The 18,617-nt window shown below is 37.2% G+C and overlaps 1 protein-coding gene across 4 annotated transcripts in view; it reads right to left on the bottom strand.

Moving 5' to 3' along the window:
* The window catches only part of GSTCD (glutathione S-transferase C-terminal domain containing), a 74,289-nt gene that overhangs the window by 18,937 nt on the left and 36,735 nt on the right, over window positions 1-18,617 (bottom strand). For all 4 annotated transcript variants that reach the window (XM_054065654.1, XM_054065651.1, XM_054065652.1 and 1 more), the window contains 3 exons: window positions 3,258-3,373; window positions 2,993-3,037; window positions 2,440-2,568 (listed from right to left, as the gene is read on the bottom strand). In XM_054065654.1, coding sequence (XP_053921629.1) covers window positions 2,440-2,568; window positions 2,993-3,037; window positions 3,258-3,373 — 290 coding nt within the window. The remainder of the gene's footprint in view (window positions 1-2,439; window positions 2,569-2,992; window positions 3,038-3,257; window positions 3,374-18,617) is intronic.

Genomic DNA, 18,617 nt, shown 5'->3' with positions numbered 1-18,617 from the left:
AATCACAAACAAAATTCAAGATAAAGCTTTCTCAGGATATCCTATATATTAAACTCACTATCTGAAACAAAACGCCCCCTAATCAAACACTAAACTTTTCAACCTCTTCTCAGAGATTAGCTGAGACACTATAAATACTATACAGGTATTAAAAACAACTAAGATGTCAAAGACTCCTCTGAATGTTGGCACCTAAATGAATACCGCATGCAAATGGTGGAAGCTTTAAATTTTAGATGAAAATCCGTCATTGTGGTTGGTGGCTGTACTACACTATGCAATATTACAATGTACCAGTAAGTTTGGCACCCAAACTGGTTGTTTCACAACCTTGATCTTCATTACCACAACACTTCATACTGACAGAAATTTTGTGGAGCAAAAGGGAAGCAGTCAACACTATTTTTAACCTGCTTTTGAACTCCTGGCAGATAATAGATAAGAAAACAGCTAAGTAATGCAGATTTGATGTTAAGGTACCTAAAATGCATATAAACATGTCTTAAACTAATATCAAAAGCAGAAAGATGAAGACCTCTGTCACGTTCATTTTTCTATATCTCTTTAAATTTCAAGTACTATAAACAGCTAATTTCTTGCCATCATGTTCACCTCCACATTTACAATGTTTGACCTAAACTGGTGGGGTCACACAATGAGTTTTTGGCTTTACAAGCCTCAAAAGATGGTTTTAGAAATGATGCCTTGCCAACCTTTGTACATATCTATGTACTATGTACTATACTGTCGTTTTTGTATCAGACCAGTGTTTATGACATAATGATACAGAGGCAGCTAAACTTACATAATTTACCTTCAAACACAACAAATACTTGCACTACTGGTCAGTAAACCAGCCAGTTCCTGTCTTAAATGTGGCTGCATAGAAAATTTAATCCTGAGTTAATGAGCTAATCCCAAAGAGTGAATCATGGTAGAATGGTACAAACTAATTCTAAAGGTGAGATTGATACAGGTCTCCCAAAAAAAGGGAAAGCTCTAGGCTTGTCTGTTGAATAGACTACAGAATCGAGTCAGAGAAACTGAAATCACAGGCCTGGAAATGAAGAATTTCCAAGTGAATTTTTCTGACATATGCTTCAATATTTTCCTTGTCACAAAACTTAAAACAACGAATGTAACACTTTTTTATGAAATCAAAACTTCACTAAGATATTTAACTAAAAAATAATGAAGACAGGAACCCCAATGATCAAAAAATTGCAGACTCGTTTCATTGAAAAACTATTACACATTTCACACACAAAAATCAGTAAATTATTAAAGAGATCCGGATTTTTTGAAATAGATCTCTTTTTATCCACTGGGATTTATATGACAATGCAGCATGGAAAACTAAGCTAGAGAACTGGAAATTTACACTTGGAAGGACTTGGCTAAAATAATTTATCCCCTCTTTCTCCTGCACTGTGTGTTTTTTTCTTCATTAAATAAACCCACTAAATAGTTAAACAGCCCTCTTCATGTACTATAAACTTTCAGCATTAAACAATCTAAGCGACAACTAAAACAAGCCCTTGGATGGATGATTAAAGAACAGTGAGATTCACATTGAAAGCTTAGGGCTTGCTGCAAAAGTTCATTTAAAGTTCTATTAACAGAATAGGAAACTGCAAGACAGGAATCTTTACAGAGTTACAAAAGACTGTTTATGCCTTATGAGGGCTGCAATATCCTGGAGAGGACATTCAACTCATCTACTTTCAGTGTCTAACACAGATGCTTGGAGTAGGTATTTAAACCATCTGCTTTGCTCCTGCAGAACTCAAGATACATCTCCTGCTGACTACAATATGAGTGCTCGGCATAAGTCCTACAAACCCAAGATATCATTCTGCCTTTATAAATACAGATTCAGTGTACTTTACTCAATGAATACATGTGTCTATCATTAGTATAGCACACACTGTCATGATTGTTCCTTCTCAGTTCTGCATCACGTAGTCTTGAGGTGTTTGCTTTATCTTAAAATGCTTTCACTGCCACCTAACTACACTTCTGATCTCACTTTAGTGTAGTCGGGGTTAATGTGAGCAACAGTAGTATTCTCTTCCCATTTTCAAAACCTTCTCCAGAGTATATCCATTAATGAATCACTGATTTTAAAATAACATGATTAAACCAAGAATTTACCCCATTTTTCTTCAACATAGTCAGGCAGCACTCACATTTTTGTATTTGATTGGAGGAGACATTCCTTTCTTCACTCATGTAATACACAAGCACTGCCAATTTGCAACAAATAATAAATACAAAGTGAACCTAATTGAGATTAAAATAACAAAGGTGCTTCTTATAGGATCAAAAATACTTGTCTGTAAGGACATACAAAATTTTCTTTTCTCAGATATACTAGTTGAATTAAGAATAATAAACCAGACACTGAAGTTTTGAAGTAGAAAATTTATAATCACTTACCCCAATGTTAAAATTCCCCTTAAAATAGTCCAAATTTGCTTGAATGAACCAAATGTTGTTTAAACCAAGTTCATCACTTCTGTCTTTAGCACGGGTCAGAGACAACTCCTTATTTTCTACAAGCACCACCTAGATGTCATACATAGCAGAAAGTAAGGCAAAATCATACTGAGAAGTCAAAGTACAACACTACCAACAAGCACAAAACTTTGTAGCTTAGTTGAGAAAATCTCTAAATGGCAGAGTCTGAGATCTCCAAAATTATTAGCAGGAAACCCAGCAATGGAAGGCATTTAATACTTGCCAATAGCAATCAGCCTGCATATATTTTATATTTTCCTTCAACTTTTGTTTTCTCAGGAAAGAATTGGGATTATGCTAAAAATGTGCATATTTCAAACCTAAGTCCTGACCAGAGACAAGTGTGTCTTCGTATTTATTTTCCCTACATGCACATCTTTTTAAGATGGTTATCAGAGACCAAAAGTTCATACTATCAGTACTTTTAGAAATTTATAATTTCTAAAATCATTTCAAATCATTTAGAAATTACCTGACACGATGGCATCATGTGAGCAAGAACAATTCCAACATGGCCCTGTGAAAAAAAAAACAAAGAACAAAATCAAATCTGAATTGCTTTTCAGCTTCACCTGTTGTTGACTCATTACATGATACACATCCTCTAACTAGTGCAGAGCCTTTGAAAGCACACAGAATTTCAGCATTTGTACTTGGGCTTTGTGGCAGCAACCACCTAGAACTGCAAAGATGAAATCTGAAAGAAACTGCATCATGTAAACAAAAATATACATTACCCCTCCGCTGCAAAAATCTACAATCACATCTCCAGGCTTAGCAAGCTTCGTCACCGCTGCTACCAAATTATTCAATTGCTGCTGCTTCCTCAGAGCCCGATCTCTAGACATCTTTCCTGGGGGTGACAGAGAAAATGCCAAAGTAGTGATCAGCATTTCTCAACATTGATAATTTTAAATGGGTAACAGCCAAGTATTGCAAATGAAACTCATCACTAAGACTAAAAAATTGGCTGGCATGCTTGGGCATGCAAATCCACTTTGAGCTAAATTCACAAATATTTGGTTGAACTTTATGCCTTTATCATACTTAAAATTCGGTTCTTGCTGTTAATGTATCCTTAGCAACAGACTTGTATAGAAACTTCATATACAGTAATCAAATCAGTGTAAGCTCTAACCTGATTATATTCCAAATCTGTGAATCATGCCCAGCAACAGAGCTCAAACCTAGTCACAGTAAGGTTGCCAAAATAAAATCCAGTTGTTAGATCTATACATGATCCTTAAGCATCTTGTTTTTAAAAGTTGTACTCTTTCTGCGCTCAATTTTCACTTTTCATAATAAGCAGCCATGTTTATTTAAATGTCTGTGTGCAAGGAGGTACTTCTGAGACATGCAAGTGACTATTCCTGTGTAGCAAAGTCTGGCTTTCCATCACATCTGCAATACAACCAGAAATGGAGAAACTATTAAATTTTTTCAGATGTGCTTGGTAAAATCCAACACACAGTTGCTTCAGATATAATGAATTTGTTTAGTCAGCACTTATGTATTCGTAAAGATGCATTTTGTGTAAGTGGAGCTAACAAAGTGCTGACAGTCCTATGTCATAGAATCACAGAATAATTTAGGCTGGAAAATACCTTGAAGATTTTCAAGTGCAACAGTTAATCTAGCACTACCGAGTCTGCCACTAAACCATGTCCCTAAGCACTACCTCTGCATGTCTTTTAAATACCTTCAGGGATGGTGACTCAAACCACTTCCCTGGGCAGCCTGTTCCTATGCTTAATAACTCTCTTGGTAAAGAAATTCTTCCTAACATGCAGTCTAAACCTCTCCTGGAACAACTTGAGGTCATTTCCTCTCATCTTACTGCTTGTTATTTGGGAGAAGAGACCAACACCAACCTTACCACAACTTCCTTTCAGGTAGCTGTAGAGGGTGATAAGGTCTCCCCTCAACCTCGTTTTCTCCAGACTGAAACAGTCCCATTTCCCTCAGCCACACCAGATAAGACTTGTGCTCTAGCCCCTTGACCTTCTCTGGATCCGCTCCAGAGAATAATTTCCCCAGGGAAGAGGTGGATTCCCCAACACTGGACACTTCTAAGATTCAGCTGGACAGGGTGGTGGGCTATCCTGTCTAGACTGTGCTTTTGCCAAGAAAGGTTGGACTAGATAATGCTTGAGGTGTCTTCCAATCTGGCATTCTATGATCTTCACAAATTTTCTCACTTTATATTTGGTAAAAACAAGCAATAAAAGTACTTAACACTCATTCATGACTTAGAGTTGCACACTCCCTTAGCGGAAAGCCTTCAGAATTCAAGGCTTCCTGAACTCAAGTAACTGCCACAATTAATTTAATGGGATTTGTTGTAAGTGCTTTTTTCCTTCGTAGCTTTTGTATCGCTCTCTTATACCCACTTTCAACTTCAGTCTTCATAATTATGAGAGGGACTAGGCACACAATTTTGTTTCCAATTCCTTCCTCTCAACAGGCATTAGAAGAAATGTTGTCAGCCATTTTCCTGCACAATACTGAAGGACAGATCACACCTGTCATGCCACAAACAGCACAAAAATGCATGCATGCAAGCACTCTAACTTCCCTACTCAATTTCTCTATTTTTATTCCCCAACCCTAGGGTTTTCCTGAGAGGTCTCTGATTTTATCAGTATGAAGTACAACACCTGAAAAATGTCATGAAGTCTTTATACCGTGCAAAGTCAGCAAATAGATTCTAGAGTCACTAGAAATCAGAAAGTAGAACGATAACAGGTTTCATCAGCAACAACAGATCCACTGCTTAGTACTCAGTCGTAGAGTATTAAATGATTAAAAAATACTTCATTTTAAAAAAACACTAGCCCATAACCTTTTAAAACTCCCTGAAAATTAACTCTTCATGGGCTACCAACAAAAAAGTTTTCATCCTCCCTTACTGTGCAGACAATAAGCAGCATACATTCCCTTGAAAGACAGAGAAAACAAAGTTTAAATAAATAGGTCTCTTATCTGCTATATCTCTATATTTTGAGATCAGTAGCTAGAATTATGTAAACACAGTGAGCCATGACATAGTATGTAGAGAATGTTCGTTAGCAGAGCTGGGCACGCTAGTCCTTCATTAGAGCAAACAGGCAATAAATTAACCTAAAATTTCTGCATCTAAAAATACTAGAGCTTACTTTGCATTTCTCAAGCCTTGTGACACTAAACAATAGTAATTGTTGTCTTCAAGAACAATAAGAGAGAAGGTAGCTGGAAATTTTGCCCTCCAAGGTAATACGTTGAAGAACATGACCTTTTCCTACAACACACTGAAAGGCCCCCACATAAAGTGCTTTGTGCCCTTCCTGAGAACCCAAATGACAGAGTTCCATACAGTCCCAGAAAGATTTAGTTTAATTTTTAATTAATGTTCACAACGAATATATTTTATCTAGCTTCATGAATCGAACATTATTGTTAATTCAGCCCTTGTCAAACAGAGCTTTGAAGTCTCAGTTGGCACTTCGCATTTTGGCACAAAGAAATACAACTTTCCAGCACGTAAAAAGCCCTTGTCAGTGTTGGAGTTCATATACTATTTCACTCCTCAAATAATACTTCCATATTTCTCAAGTTAAACTTCAAAAGCCATTAAAATTTCCTTAAATAAGCGAAACCCAAATATAATCTCTAAGACTTTAGCCTTATCCAACTCTGCATTCATAACACAGTACAACAGAACACAAAGGTACTAAAACATATAGAGCACATAATACATGCATTCTCCTACTTCACATGGCAGAATTGCACACTTCAATTGTTTTAGCACAAGTATTTTGTTATTAGGTTTTCCATAAGCCTCGGCTAAATAATTCAAATGATAATGTGAGTCTACTTGTCATGGAAATTCAGGTACAGAATATTTATTGATATATTGATTTAATCTCAGTACAGCAAAAAGGCTCAGTAATTATAAAACAAAAGCCAAAAGAGACAGCTTTATTATTTTGCGCTAAGCTGAACACATCCTTCTGAAAACAATGCTTTTTTATTTCCTGTTAGGTCCTTATAATAATTCAGCATAGTCTACTTATTTCTTAATACTCAGCTCCTATCTCCTTCACTTTGATGATGGTATCTCCTGCTACACTATTTTTGGTACCTGTTGGGGGATAAGAGGGTTCTTTGCTTCTTTTGTTTTGGTTTTTTTTTGTTGTGGTTTTGCATTATGAGTGGGTTTTTTCTTTTTAACTACACTGTTTGTCAGATTAATATAGCTGAATAATGGTTCCCATGCAACTGCTAGAAAAAGCAGGATCCAAACACGTGAAGGATGCTAGGTCAGCTGACTTTTATTTACAAAGAAATAGTCTTACTAGGCAGAAATAATAATACCTTCTTACAAAGAAGTCTGTCAAACTTGCAATAAATAGAATTAGCAAGGACAATAACTGCAATGGTGCAATGGTCACCTCACTAACTGGAACAATATTCTTCAACTACAGCTGCTTGAATTCAACCTATGTGGGCCCGGGCTGAAAAATGAAGATCTGCCGCCCCCTTCTCCAGCTTAGGGCCACCTTCCAGCTGCCCCTTTCACTGCACTGATCTGCCTCCCTTCCAAGAAGGAAACTGTTAGCTTTCAGACACATCTGTTTACTACTCCTATTGCATGACCACACCAGAGGAGAAGTATCAGGAGACAGACAGACACTCTCAGCATCACAGAATCATAGAATGGTTTGGGTTGGAAGGGACCTTAAAGATCATCCAATTCCAACCTCCTTGCTATGGGCAGGGACACCTTCCACTAGATCAGGCGGCCTAAGGCCCCATCCAACCTGGCTTTGGATACCTCCAGGGATGGGGCATCCACAGCTTCCCTGGGCAACCTGTGCCAGTGCCTCACCACCCTCACCCTGAAGAAATTCCTCCTTATGGCTAATCTAAATCATCTACAAGTATGTCACAGCAAAGACACAGCTGAATTGCAGTCTGAAATACATACTACATCAAAACGCAAACTTGCCTAAAAGCTATGTGAGAGGCAAGTGTATCTCAATCCTCCTCTTCCTCGCTCCCTCCTTTTATAACAATGGAGGGAGGCAACTTTGACAGGGCAAGCAGGATGATTATCTTTTTTGAGTAGTATTTGAATTCAATACAGCAAATAGCATCTTTGTGTTTTTTACACCTAGCTATAACTCAAAGTGAGGGAACTCAGAAAAGAACATGTGGCTGTTGAGATAGAAGTCTGAGAACACACTGTATCAGGACTTGAATATCTCCTAATTCATATAAAGCTGTCCTTTTAAAAGCAAAAAGTTACATTCTTCAGAGAATGGGTTCAGCTTTGGGAATAAAGCAGGCCCTTACTCCAGAGTAGCTGTAAAACAATTAACACCACACAATGTCCCTGATTCCTCATAGCAGTCTAGATTGTAGAATGACATTAGCCTTGGCCTTCCAGTTGTCAGGCTCAGTATAAATTGTTTTCCTTATGTCCAACTTCCTTATTGTTACATAGCTTTGTGAAATAATTCAGTCTGGCTGTTTCCAGTGATGCTGGACTAGAAAGTGTTTGTCACTGGAAGTCTGCCTGTTATTTACAAAGAATGTGCTCCTTTACTAAATGTATTAAATCAAAGGGTCAGACTTTGAGCTCTGACATTAATGCAGCATTCAAAGACTGGCCTCTAACACACAGAGTAGTTTTGAAAAAGGATTTGCTTCTTCACCTTGAGAATTCTCTTTCTTTCCTCTGTGAAGAAAAATATTAAAGGGACACCTAAATAGGAAAAATAAATTTGACTCCACCCAAAAAAAAAAAGTCTGATCCAGACCAATGCTAAAACAAATCATTTGACACACTGAAATGAAATTTTACAAGCTTATGAAGATATGAAATTGAGAGGCAAGGCTGAAAACCTTAAGAAATGCAAAACCTGCTGAATTTGGTCACTAAAGTATTTCTAATAATGGGGGGATACTGAATCTGCTGGAATGACAAAGAAAATATCAGTCAATTTAAAAAAAAAGAGTTTCACTGCTTTAACATTTTCCACTATACCAATTCCCTTTAAAAATCCAACACAATTAATTTGCACAATAGCTGAATTTTCCAAATCACTCATTAAAAAGTAAATGAAAACATGGAACTCGGAAGACCTTCACAGAGTTTTAAAGTAGGTATTTAATTAGCAATTTTGTTATATTCAGGAGATATTTCTGGGTTGTCCTGCCTGCAGCAACACAAGAAGACTAAGAATCTAATTCCCATTTTGGAAGGCCAGGGAAAAGAATTATCAGAAACAAAAAAGACCTATTTTGAAGCATCACAAAGTGTCAAATACTTTGGCAGCCAAAACTCTATGCTGGAAATTATGTTTTATAGTAAAGAAAATGACAGTAAACCTTATTTTTTCCTGTTTTGTTCTTCTGATCTTGTTGCCAATCCAACACCTTCTTCCTAAGATAGACCCAAATGGCAGCTTGCAGGTGGGGAAAGTGCATAATTTTGGCTATGCAGACAATCTCAGAGTTGTAATGTGATGTAAAGACAGGGGGGCAGAGGTCTCCAAAGACTACAGGGAGAAACAAATGCCTACACCTTTTCAAGAGACATATCTACATGGTACAGCAGAGAGATGTAGTTACACAAGATGATGGCAAGTGAACCGGTTCTTTGAGCAGTAGGAGCCCTGTTGGTGCAGAAATCCACATTTCTTGCTTCTCTGCAAGATGCTACACAGCACCACATGAAGCAGGTCTGTCTTACTGCTTATTCAATATGTCCTGTTGCTGCATTCTGTGTTTACATGCTTCCTTCAGCTTCCTCATTGGCTTTCTGTAGGCACTGTTACACTGTCCCAGAAAGCAAAATAGCATCTTAGGATAGAAGAGAATTATTTCAAACTTATAAAGACTGCTTGTAACAATGCTGGTTGGTTTTCTTATGCCTATGGCCATGACTGAAGCCCTCAAAGTGTAAATAACTTCCTCTATTTAATCAGGAATAAATTCCTATGCAAAATCAGACTATAATATAGATACATTCATTTCCTTTCAGCTTGGACTTCCTGCATTGGCTTTACTCAATATCCTTTTAGAACAGTTTTCCCACTGATTTAATTTCAAAAGGAACTGAGTTGGGCAAATTCTAAAAAAAATAAATCAGGCTCTGATGGTATAAATATTTCCTTACTTATGCATCAGAATTTTAATGCATTACTCCTATCATGAAATATCCTATTTTATCACAGACATAAGCAAAACAGAGCAAGTGAGTAATAAAAACCAGCAAAATTCATTAAAGGACTGTGCTCTTATTACTGTTCTCCACACCTCACCTCTTCCCATTTTTAAGCTCTTTCTCCATTCAGTCTTGAAGAATGAAAATGTGAGCTAAGGATTCAGAGGAAACATTCTTTTATACGTCAGGCTAAAATGGAGAAAACCTCATTTTCCTCTACTTTTATTAATAAAATATTATAAAACAACTTGTGTTATAATACACATTTGAAGCAGACAGAAAGATATCTTGCTCCTGAAAGTGCATTTTTATAAACAGAAGTAATCAGCAGCCACATTTATCCAAACAGTTCAGAGGAAGGAGGTTTTTTGATTCTTTTTTTTTTCGTTTGTTTTGGTTCAGCTTTAACTCTGAGTGGATGTTTATCAAAACATGTCCTGGAACTATGAAGTTTGGAAACACTCCTCATGCCTTTACTTGTTGGCAAAAGGGCATGTAAATGCTTACTCAATGGGAACATAGGCCAATTCCACAGCTTCATATATTTCTAAAGGCAGCAATCCCTATGAAGGTTAAGTTCATTGCTATAAAGTTGTCTTGACATACAGTCCATTTACCTTTTCCTATGGGATCACTGGATGTTTTCATTGTTACTTTGTGTCTTAGCTTTTCCTTCATCACAACAATAATTAGATTTTCAGGAAAGTTGTTGTTTTGGTTTATTAGTTTTTAACTGACCTCTGCCAAGGATGAGACTAACAAATGGTTTGACTAAAGCCAACATTTGTTGCCTGAAGCCTCCTTAAAGCTAAGAACACACAGCTGCTCTGCACTTTACAGTTTTGAACGCATGAGTCTTCATACTGTAAAGACCAGACTTGAATGCTCCTGGCAAGTCTAAGAGAACTAGCAGCATTCATGAAGTTACTAATGTGCACACATGTCAAATAACAGCCTTAGCATTCATTCAGAGGGTAAAAGGGTAGAGAACAACAAACCAGAAAAATCAAACATTACAAATATAGCCTATAAACTATCCTTGTGGAGAATGTATAGCATGCACTTTCAGTCAACAGATTCAGGCAGAACAGAAAACCTCACAGTATCTATTATTTTTACTATATAGGGGCTCTAATGATCAAATATGGTGATATTTTAGCTATATCAGCACATCAGAAAATCATCAGAATGATTTTTCCTGATGGACACCAGGAAAATTTTCTTCACCGAAAGGGTTCTCAGGCACTGGCAGGGGCTGCCCAGGGAGGTGGTTGAGTCACCATCCCTCAGTGTTTAAAAGAAGGGTAGATGAGGTGTTCAGGTGTATGGTTTAGTAGTGGACAGGTACAGTTGGACTCGATGATCTCAAAGGTCTGTTCCATCCAAGCATTTCTGTGATTCTATGACACACTCAAGGGAGTAGTAGAACAGGAGGCCACAATGCACGGTTTAAAATATCTAGATACTGGGCTATAAACAAAAGGACAGGAAAGACAACTGAACTCCATAAGAACATTTGTTTTTTTAAATAGGAGTCCCGCCTGATTTTACTAACCAATCTGCTCTTTATTAAGGCAGGCTTTGCAAAATAGCATTATCACTTCAGGCATAAAAACCCCTTTCATCTCACATATAGTATCTTGGTGTAGCCTTAAAAGGTCAGACAGCTATGAAAACTGACCTTTGACAACCTAAGCAGGAATTTGGTATGCTTCCTTTTTTCTATTAGAGAATTTTAAACAACAAAACCATAAGTCACCTTTAAAAGAATGAAGATCGACAGATGCCAGTGAAAAGAGATGAAAATTAATGCTGGGCTCTCCTTGAATGCAAGTATGTTCTAGCTAAAAAGTTCTTAGTTTATTTTTAAGAGCTCATCTTCAAACATATTCTGAATATTCAACAAAAAGCAACCCAGGCACAAACAGTTAATCTAATTTTTACACATCTAATCTAGTGCTTACATTTTAAACTTTTTTGTGATAGATTATGATGTCTCTATATGAGCTCAAATTAATGACTATATGTACTTGTAACAAGTATGTAATTGTTGAAGCCATGCTCATCTAGGTTTCTCATATATAATATCGCCAACAGCAACTTGCAGAAAAAGCATACATCAGCACCTCTCCTAAAATACTAGATTAGTTCCAAAATTCTGAGCTACTACATGTCCTTCTCATTCGGAAGCCTTTGAAATTCAGTTTTCAAGATATTTTTCCAGAATCTCAAAGATTATAGAATTACTTTGTTTTAAAATGAAAGCAGGCAATACACACAGGATACAACTACAGGATTTCAAGGAAAATATCAAATACATGATAGAACTATAAGAAAAAAGACTTTGCATTTACACTTCTTTTACTTACTGTTCTCCCATTTATTCATACATTGCCTCTCCTCCACGCCTCCCTTTTTTCTTTCATCTTTCTCCTTTACCTTCACTTCTTTAGGGTCAAGATGTCATATAGAGAAGTGAATGTGTTCAGAACTCATGAACAGCTGCAGGACCTCATAACTGACCCTACTGGACTACATAGAATCACAACCACCTGAGGTCCCTCCATATTGAATTATGATTCTACAAATGGGTATGTTACAGGCAGTAAGAGTACTAAATATCTTGCCTAAAGAGCAGGGGTCAGACTAAAACCAGTACAGCAGACAGATTTGTAACAGCTTTACAACAGTGGTGTTCCTTTCAATTTACGCCTCCTGTCCTCACTGTACCTCCTCTGTTGCTGCTTTTCTTTTCCATTATCTCACTACAACTGGGCAGTCAAGTCCTTTTGCCTTTATCTTCTGCTCCCTTAGGTGCTCAAACCCACCTATCACTTATAGCAAAATGTTGGAGTAAGATGTGAGGAGGAAAGCACACCAATACAAACCTTAAAAAGACTATAAAGCCTTTGGGGAAGCATAAAGGAAAGGGAAAAGCAACCTCTGCTGTGCTGAATGTGGAAGATCTCTAACCTCCAAAGGAGTGCTGTTTTAACTATGCACAATACTATACCAAATCTCAGTAATGTCCAGGCTTGTGAGGTAGAGGCTGCTCACCTTCTGAAAAATTTCTTCAGATGAAGACATCACTGCTTGACAATGGAACGGGAATCAAATGGTTCCCTTACCTCTCACCAGCCTAATACACTGACTGACAGTTACTGTCTTGTTGAGAAAGGGGAACAGCTAATTCCTGCTGAATTCAGTGCTCACCAGGGGCTAAGATGCTTGTCTCTTGCAGAAACAGGAGAGCTCCTTCCCTAGCAGGAAAGACAGATGGGGCCCTGTTGGGGTCAGAAGCCCCTGTAACTCACAGCTGTTCAACAGGACCTTGCCTCCAGGGGGCCAATGACTGGTAGTTAAGAGGCAGCCTATACGTGGTACATGCAGGAACACAGGAGATTTCCCTTTCTGAGCTCCTGCTGAATAACTGATTGTCAAGGAAAAGGTAGGAGCTAAACATCTCTGTATAGTAAGAAGTAGTGAAACATACATATGCAAAAGGAAGACCAAAAGACACTTTCTAATATATATTATTGCATTAATTCCTACCAAAGCTTCTAAACAAGAAAAAAAAAAAATTAAATGTAAGTTATATGAATAATTTGGATGATCCCTGCCTCCAATTTGCTTATCAATAAGAATAGGAAACAGGAGAAGCTGGCTTAGAAGACAGACATGATTCACTTGGCTCTTACGTGTCAAACAATTTGAACAGCTCGCTGCTGGACAAACAGCAGTACTTTCAGCTTAACTTTACACGTCATGTCTGTTTACTGTATGAAGGTTAATGGCTGGAGGAATCCCTCCAAAATGCTTACCCTGATAGAAAGGAATTTAATCCTTGAAATTTCACCCTGCATTTCAGTTATTTAAAAAAAATTAAATCCCACACTGCAAAGAGTTTGATGACCGATTCTGAATTCACCAACATTTTAATATGCAAATAGCCACATCATTTCACAATGGCTGGATATGGCTTTCAAACAGAAGGTACTAGTTGCACATAGTAAAACAAGGTTACAGATTTATACCTTATCTGATCTACATTGCAATTATCACAGCATTTATTGTTTGATCCTGTATAAATATGGAGTTTATGAAAATTTTACTCAATTCAATCAATTTTACTGTATAAAATGAATATCTCTGATATTCATGTGGTTTACGTTAGTTAAAAGGGCTGAAAAAACATTCAAGAGTTCATAGGAAATATAGGAATTACATGACTCCATCATAAGGTTTTAATTCAGTCATAGTAACTGTTTGACCACTTAACTCTTTTCCTTTCATTTCTTTTTTTTCTGATTACTTTCCTTGGCAAAGTTGGTAGGGTGGTAATCAAAATGAACTGGAGTTTAGACAGTAAACACAATTAATTTCTTTGAATACCTAGCTACCTAGGATGTTTTCTATACAGTTTTGAAGTGAGCCACCAGCTTTGGGTAATTGTGCTTTGAGCCTCTGATGCTGAAGGTCGGTCTCTGCTTTTGCTAGGTTACCAGCCTACCACTGTAAATGCTGATGATCAGCATCAAAGTTTGTTTAACCTCCAGAATTGCATTCTATAATAAATGAACTTTTATAAGGAGTACATATGACAGATTAAAAAACATATATATATTTTTCAATTAGCATTTCTCCCTCCACAGCTTTTTCCCTCCAGTGCTTTCTCATACCACAACCACAAAATTAGTAAGCCAAAAGTGGCTGAGATGGTAGTAATTTAGGCATACTTACCTTCCTGTTACTGAATGCCACCTGTGCAATTTTGCAGGCAGCACACCACAGCCAAATACAGTTACCAAGTAGCCCTTCAATATGTTCTGAGTAACCAGTTTGGGTCAGAACCAACAAGTATTTCAGCATTCTCAGCTTTGCCTTTGAAGAGCTCTGCAGCTACGTAAAAACAGACCACTTGCTAAGGAACTTCGGCATGTACTATTATGAAAAAAAATAAGGCTTCATAACAAAGGTATTAATAAAGATAGTTCATTGGTACCCCCACCACTGCTAGAGCATAATAGATGTGTCATTTATCCACACTAATAGAATCGGGGCATTTTGCAGAATGCTTCTGTTTAACCTGCTCCTTTTCATTGCTGCCAGTAATCCAAACGACCCATTCAAATCCGTCCAAGTTAGGTAAAGCACAAACTGGCCATAATCAGCACAAGCTAATTATGAAGCAGTGGAAGACAAAGTAATAAAATGAACAGAATAAATATCTATTGTTTTCCTTTAAATAAATAAAAATAATGGGGTGTTCATCTGCTCACACTTCATAGCAATAGTTATCCTTTACAAACAAATACTATAATACTTTACTGCACACTTCGTGACAGAAAGACTGTAAATTTAAACCATACTAACATAAACAGAAATTTTTCATGACAGGTCAAAAACATGTAATATGCAGACAATAATGTTGTACATCAAGTTTATAAAAAGAAAATGTAATAGAATTTCAACATGTTTTAATGCATTTCAGAAGGACTACACGTAAGGGGAAATGCCTCTCAAATAACACAGAAGCGTGGGCTTATGTGATACAGCACTTATTCACAAATAAACACATTCCTAGAAGACTTCAAGTACAAAATACAAATTAGAGACAATTTAGATATATCAGTTAAAAAAGCTGCCTAAAGATAGAAAATATTTTAATTCTGGCTAATACAGAATTAAAGATTACTTCAGAAACACTGCTGAAAAGCTAATGGCTCATAAAGTTCTCCACTACAAACATACATGCCTTTGAAAAATTAATAGAGACTCTTTCCTTATTGATATTATATGCAAGAAAAGTACTTAACCTTGCAAAGATTGTCACAGGTTAACACATTTTCCTGAAATCCAAAGCAGAGGCAAAAATTAAGTTTCCAAGACAATGAATACATGCAATTGGCACTTGTTGCCTCATCAACAATTCTAATAACAAAAAGCTCCTTTTGCTTGTGTCATAAGCAGCTTTTTGCTGGGTGGTCTTTTGTATTATTCTTACATACTTTATGAAAGCAAATAGCCAGGAAAATCCACAAATCCCTTCAAGCACCTTTGAAACAGAGACCAGGATTTAAATGGAAAAAAAAAGTTAATGAAACTGTGGGCACCAGCCCAGTGTCGTACTCTAGTCCCCTGGGCTTTACATGTAAAGAACATTAGGAAACAAAGACATGATTCATTGGCTCTTTAATAGCAAGTAACTCTGAGCAGCTGGCTGCCGGACAAACAGCAGTACTTTCAGCTTAACTTCATGCATCACTTCTGTTTATTGTACAAACTATCAGCATACTTAAGGCCATCTAACTAAACAGTAAACTCATCCACAAACTTATCTCCCGCACGAAAATTCTGCCTTAATTAACATACAGGAGGAAATGCATGATAGCATCTTCTTGCTCTTTATGTCAACGCTGAGTTCTTTGCAGAAGGGAAAACATTAGCACATTTCTCTTCCTCATTTCCCCAGTATCTTTTAATTACTTTATGATACTTGATCAAAATTAGACAAACAGTTTTAAGGGGACGGAGAGAGGCAGAAAAATTGAGTAGGGTGGACTGAAGTAATTCAAAGAGCTTGCTGAATTCCCATAAATATTTCAGAAATTGTTCTGAAGCCAGCAGAAATGAAAAATTATAAACCCGTTTCCAACAGAAATTAATCATCTCAGACAACTAAACAAAGGCTTAGGCTAAAGAAGCACTTACCTTCAGAAACTTAAAAAGAAATTATATCTCCTACTAATTGCCAGAAGGCAGATTCTTCGAAACTTCTGCCTTAATGAAAAATACACAACTGAACAGAAGAAAATAGTAAAACTATGAAATAGTTCAAGAGTAGCATATAACATAAACCTAAGAGTTTTAAACAACAGGCAAATATTTGTAGGGTATTGTGTAGAAAATGGTCTCTGATACAAAATTTATATGCCAGCATAATGTCAAAGAGCCAAAAGCTGGAAAACGCACAAAGAAAACAGCACAATAAATCATCACAGCAATGGGGTTTTTTTTGGATAAGAGCTCTGGAGTTACTCTGGTACAACCATCTGCTCCAACCAGAGCTACTATCAAGACTTGGTCAGGTCTTGCTGGGTCTTAATAACCTCCAGCAACCAAATACCATAGGCCCCTGGGTAACCCATTTGTGCCCCATACTGCCCTTCTAATGCAAAGATAAGCTAGAATTCTTCTTCCTTCACCAACACCATCTGTGGATAAAGAGTTGTGGTACTGGAGATCATACAGATACACTTACTGCACTATCATCATTTAATGCTAATGCAGAAATTTACCTAATAGGTCACTGAGTATCTGTGCTACAGACCTCTTCCACCACCTAATAAAGAGTGAGAGGGGACATGTAAAAAAATGAATAGTTTATATACTCATAGTAGTACCTGTTTAAGAAACGCGTCAGCAGTGTTTCTGGCTAAGCAATGCCTTAGCTAACAGTTCTTAAATATAAAATCTATTCTAGTATATATAAACATACATATTTCTGATAGCTCATTGTAGGAATGCTTTGCATCATTTACAAATGGAGAGACTCAAAAATCACTACATAAAAGTGGAAAATAAATTATAGAATCATAGAATAGTTTGGGTTGGAAGAGACCGTAAAGATCATCTAGTTCCAACCTACCTGCCATGGGCAGGGACACCTCCCACCAGACGAGGCTGCCCAAGGCCCCATCCAACCTGGCCCTGAACACCTCCATAGATGGGGATCCACAGCTTCCCAGGGCAACCTGGGCCAGTGCCTCACCACTCTCATTCTTCTTGAAGTTATTTAACTTTCAAAAATGCATGGATATCAAAAAGTTAAGCCACCTTAGCATCACTTTCTCCTTAAAATTCCTTCCTTTGTATATAACAAAATAAAAAAGTTTTTATTTTCTCAGACAAGCAATCAGTTATCCCATACTGATGAAAACCAGTAATTATTCCTCTGCTCATTACTCTAACCAAGGAAATTAAACACCACTTCTGCTAGAAAGATGAGAACATAAACTGCTCTGTCTAACTGAGCTCAACAACATTCACACTGTCACAGCTAAGGTTAACAAAGAATTCCAAGCAGCAGCAACATAAGATATATAAATGCTCTGTACTGCACAGATTATTTGGTATATTTGAACAAAGTTTGCCCGTCACATATGTGTGCATGGACAAATTTGGCTTATGCAAACGCATATGAAGTTAAGACAATAGTCACCCACTTCAGAGTGGGGTTAACAGTTTGCCTTTTTTGTTACCCTATTTTCCTAAGTTGTCCTATTCACAAATTCCACACAGAAAAACCTGCGAGATTCCTACTGTATCCCATTTTACCTACACTGTAGGCACTGACAGAAGGAATTATTTCTCTGAACCTCTAACTGTGTGGGGAGTTGAGAAGGGAAGATCCCAGAAACACAGTTTACAAGCAAATCAAAGCTCCTCAAAGTATCTGCAAGGAACTGAGGAACATGGGGACCCTTCATATCTGCATGGACACAACCTATGAGAGCAAGGCAGATGCATACTCCAGTGATACTTCTGAAACAGAAGTTCTGCAGATGCTTAAACTCTTACATACCCACAGCACAAAGCAAGCACTCAAAGAAGAGTGAGCTAAAGGATATTCACATTCCAAGCAAATTCTTCTCAAGGCCAAAGACATAAAACTGTTTTGACAGTAACTAATGCAGACAAAGCCTAACCTAAAAAGAAGACGTGTCATCAGTCAGAACCTTAAAATGATTTCAGGTATAAGAGGTGGGTTATTTCAAGGCTATTTGATGGGATTATTTTGTTTAGATTAAACAACTTTTTGAGTAAATCAAACTGAAAAGACAGGAAGCCAGAACAAGCACCTCTGTACTAAAATAATTATATTGCA

Source organism: Cuculus canorus, chromosome 4 (genome assembly GCF_017976375.1).
Source record: "Cuculus canorus isolate bCucCan1 chromosome 4, bCucCan1.pri, whole genome shotgun sequence".
Taxonomy (NCBI): domain Eukaryota; kingdom Metazoa; phylum Chordata; class Aves; order Cuculiformes; family Cuculidae; genus Cuculus; species Cuculus canorus.
This window is presented reverse-complemented; position numbering and strand designations above follow the sequence as displayed.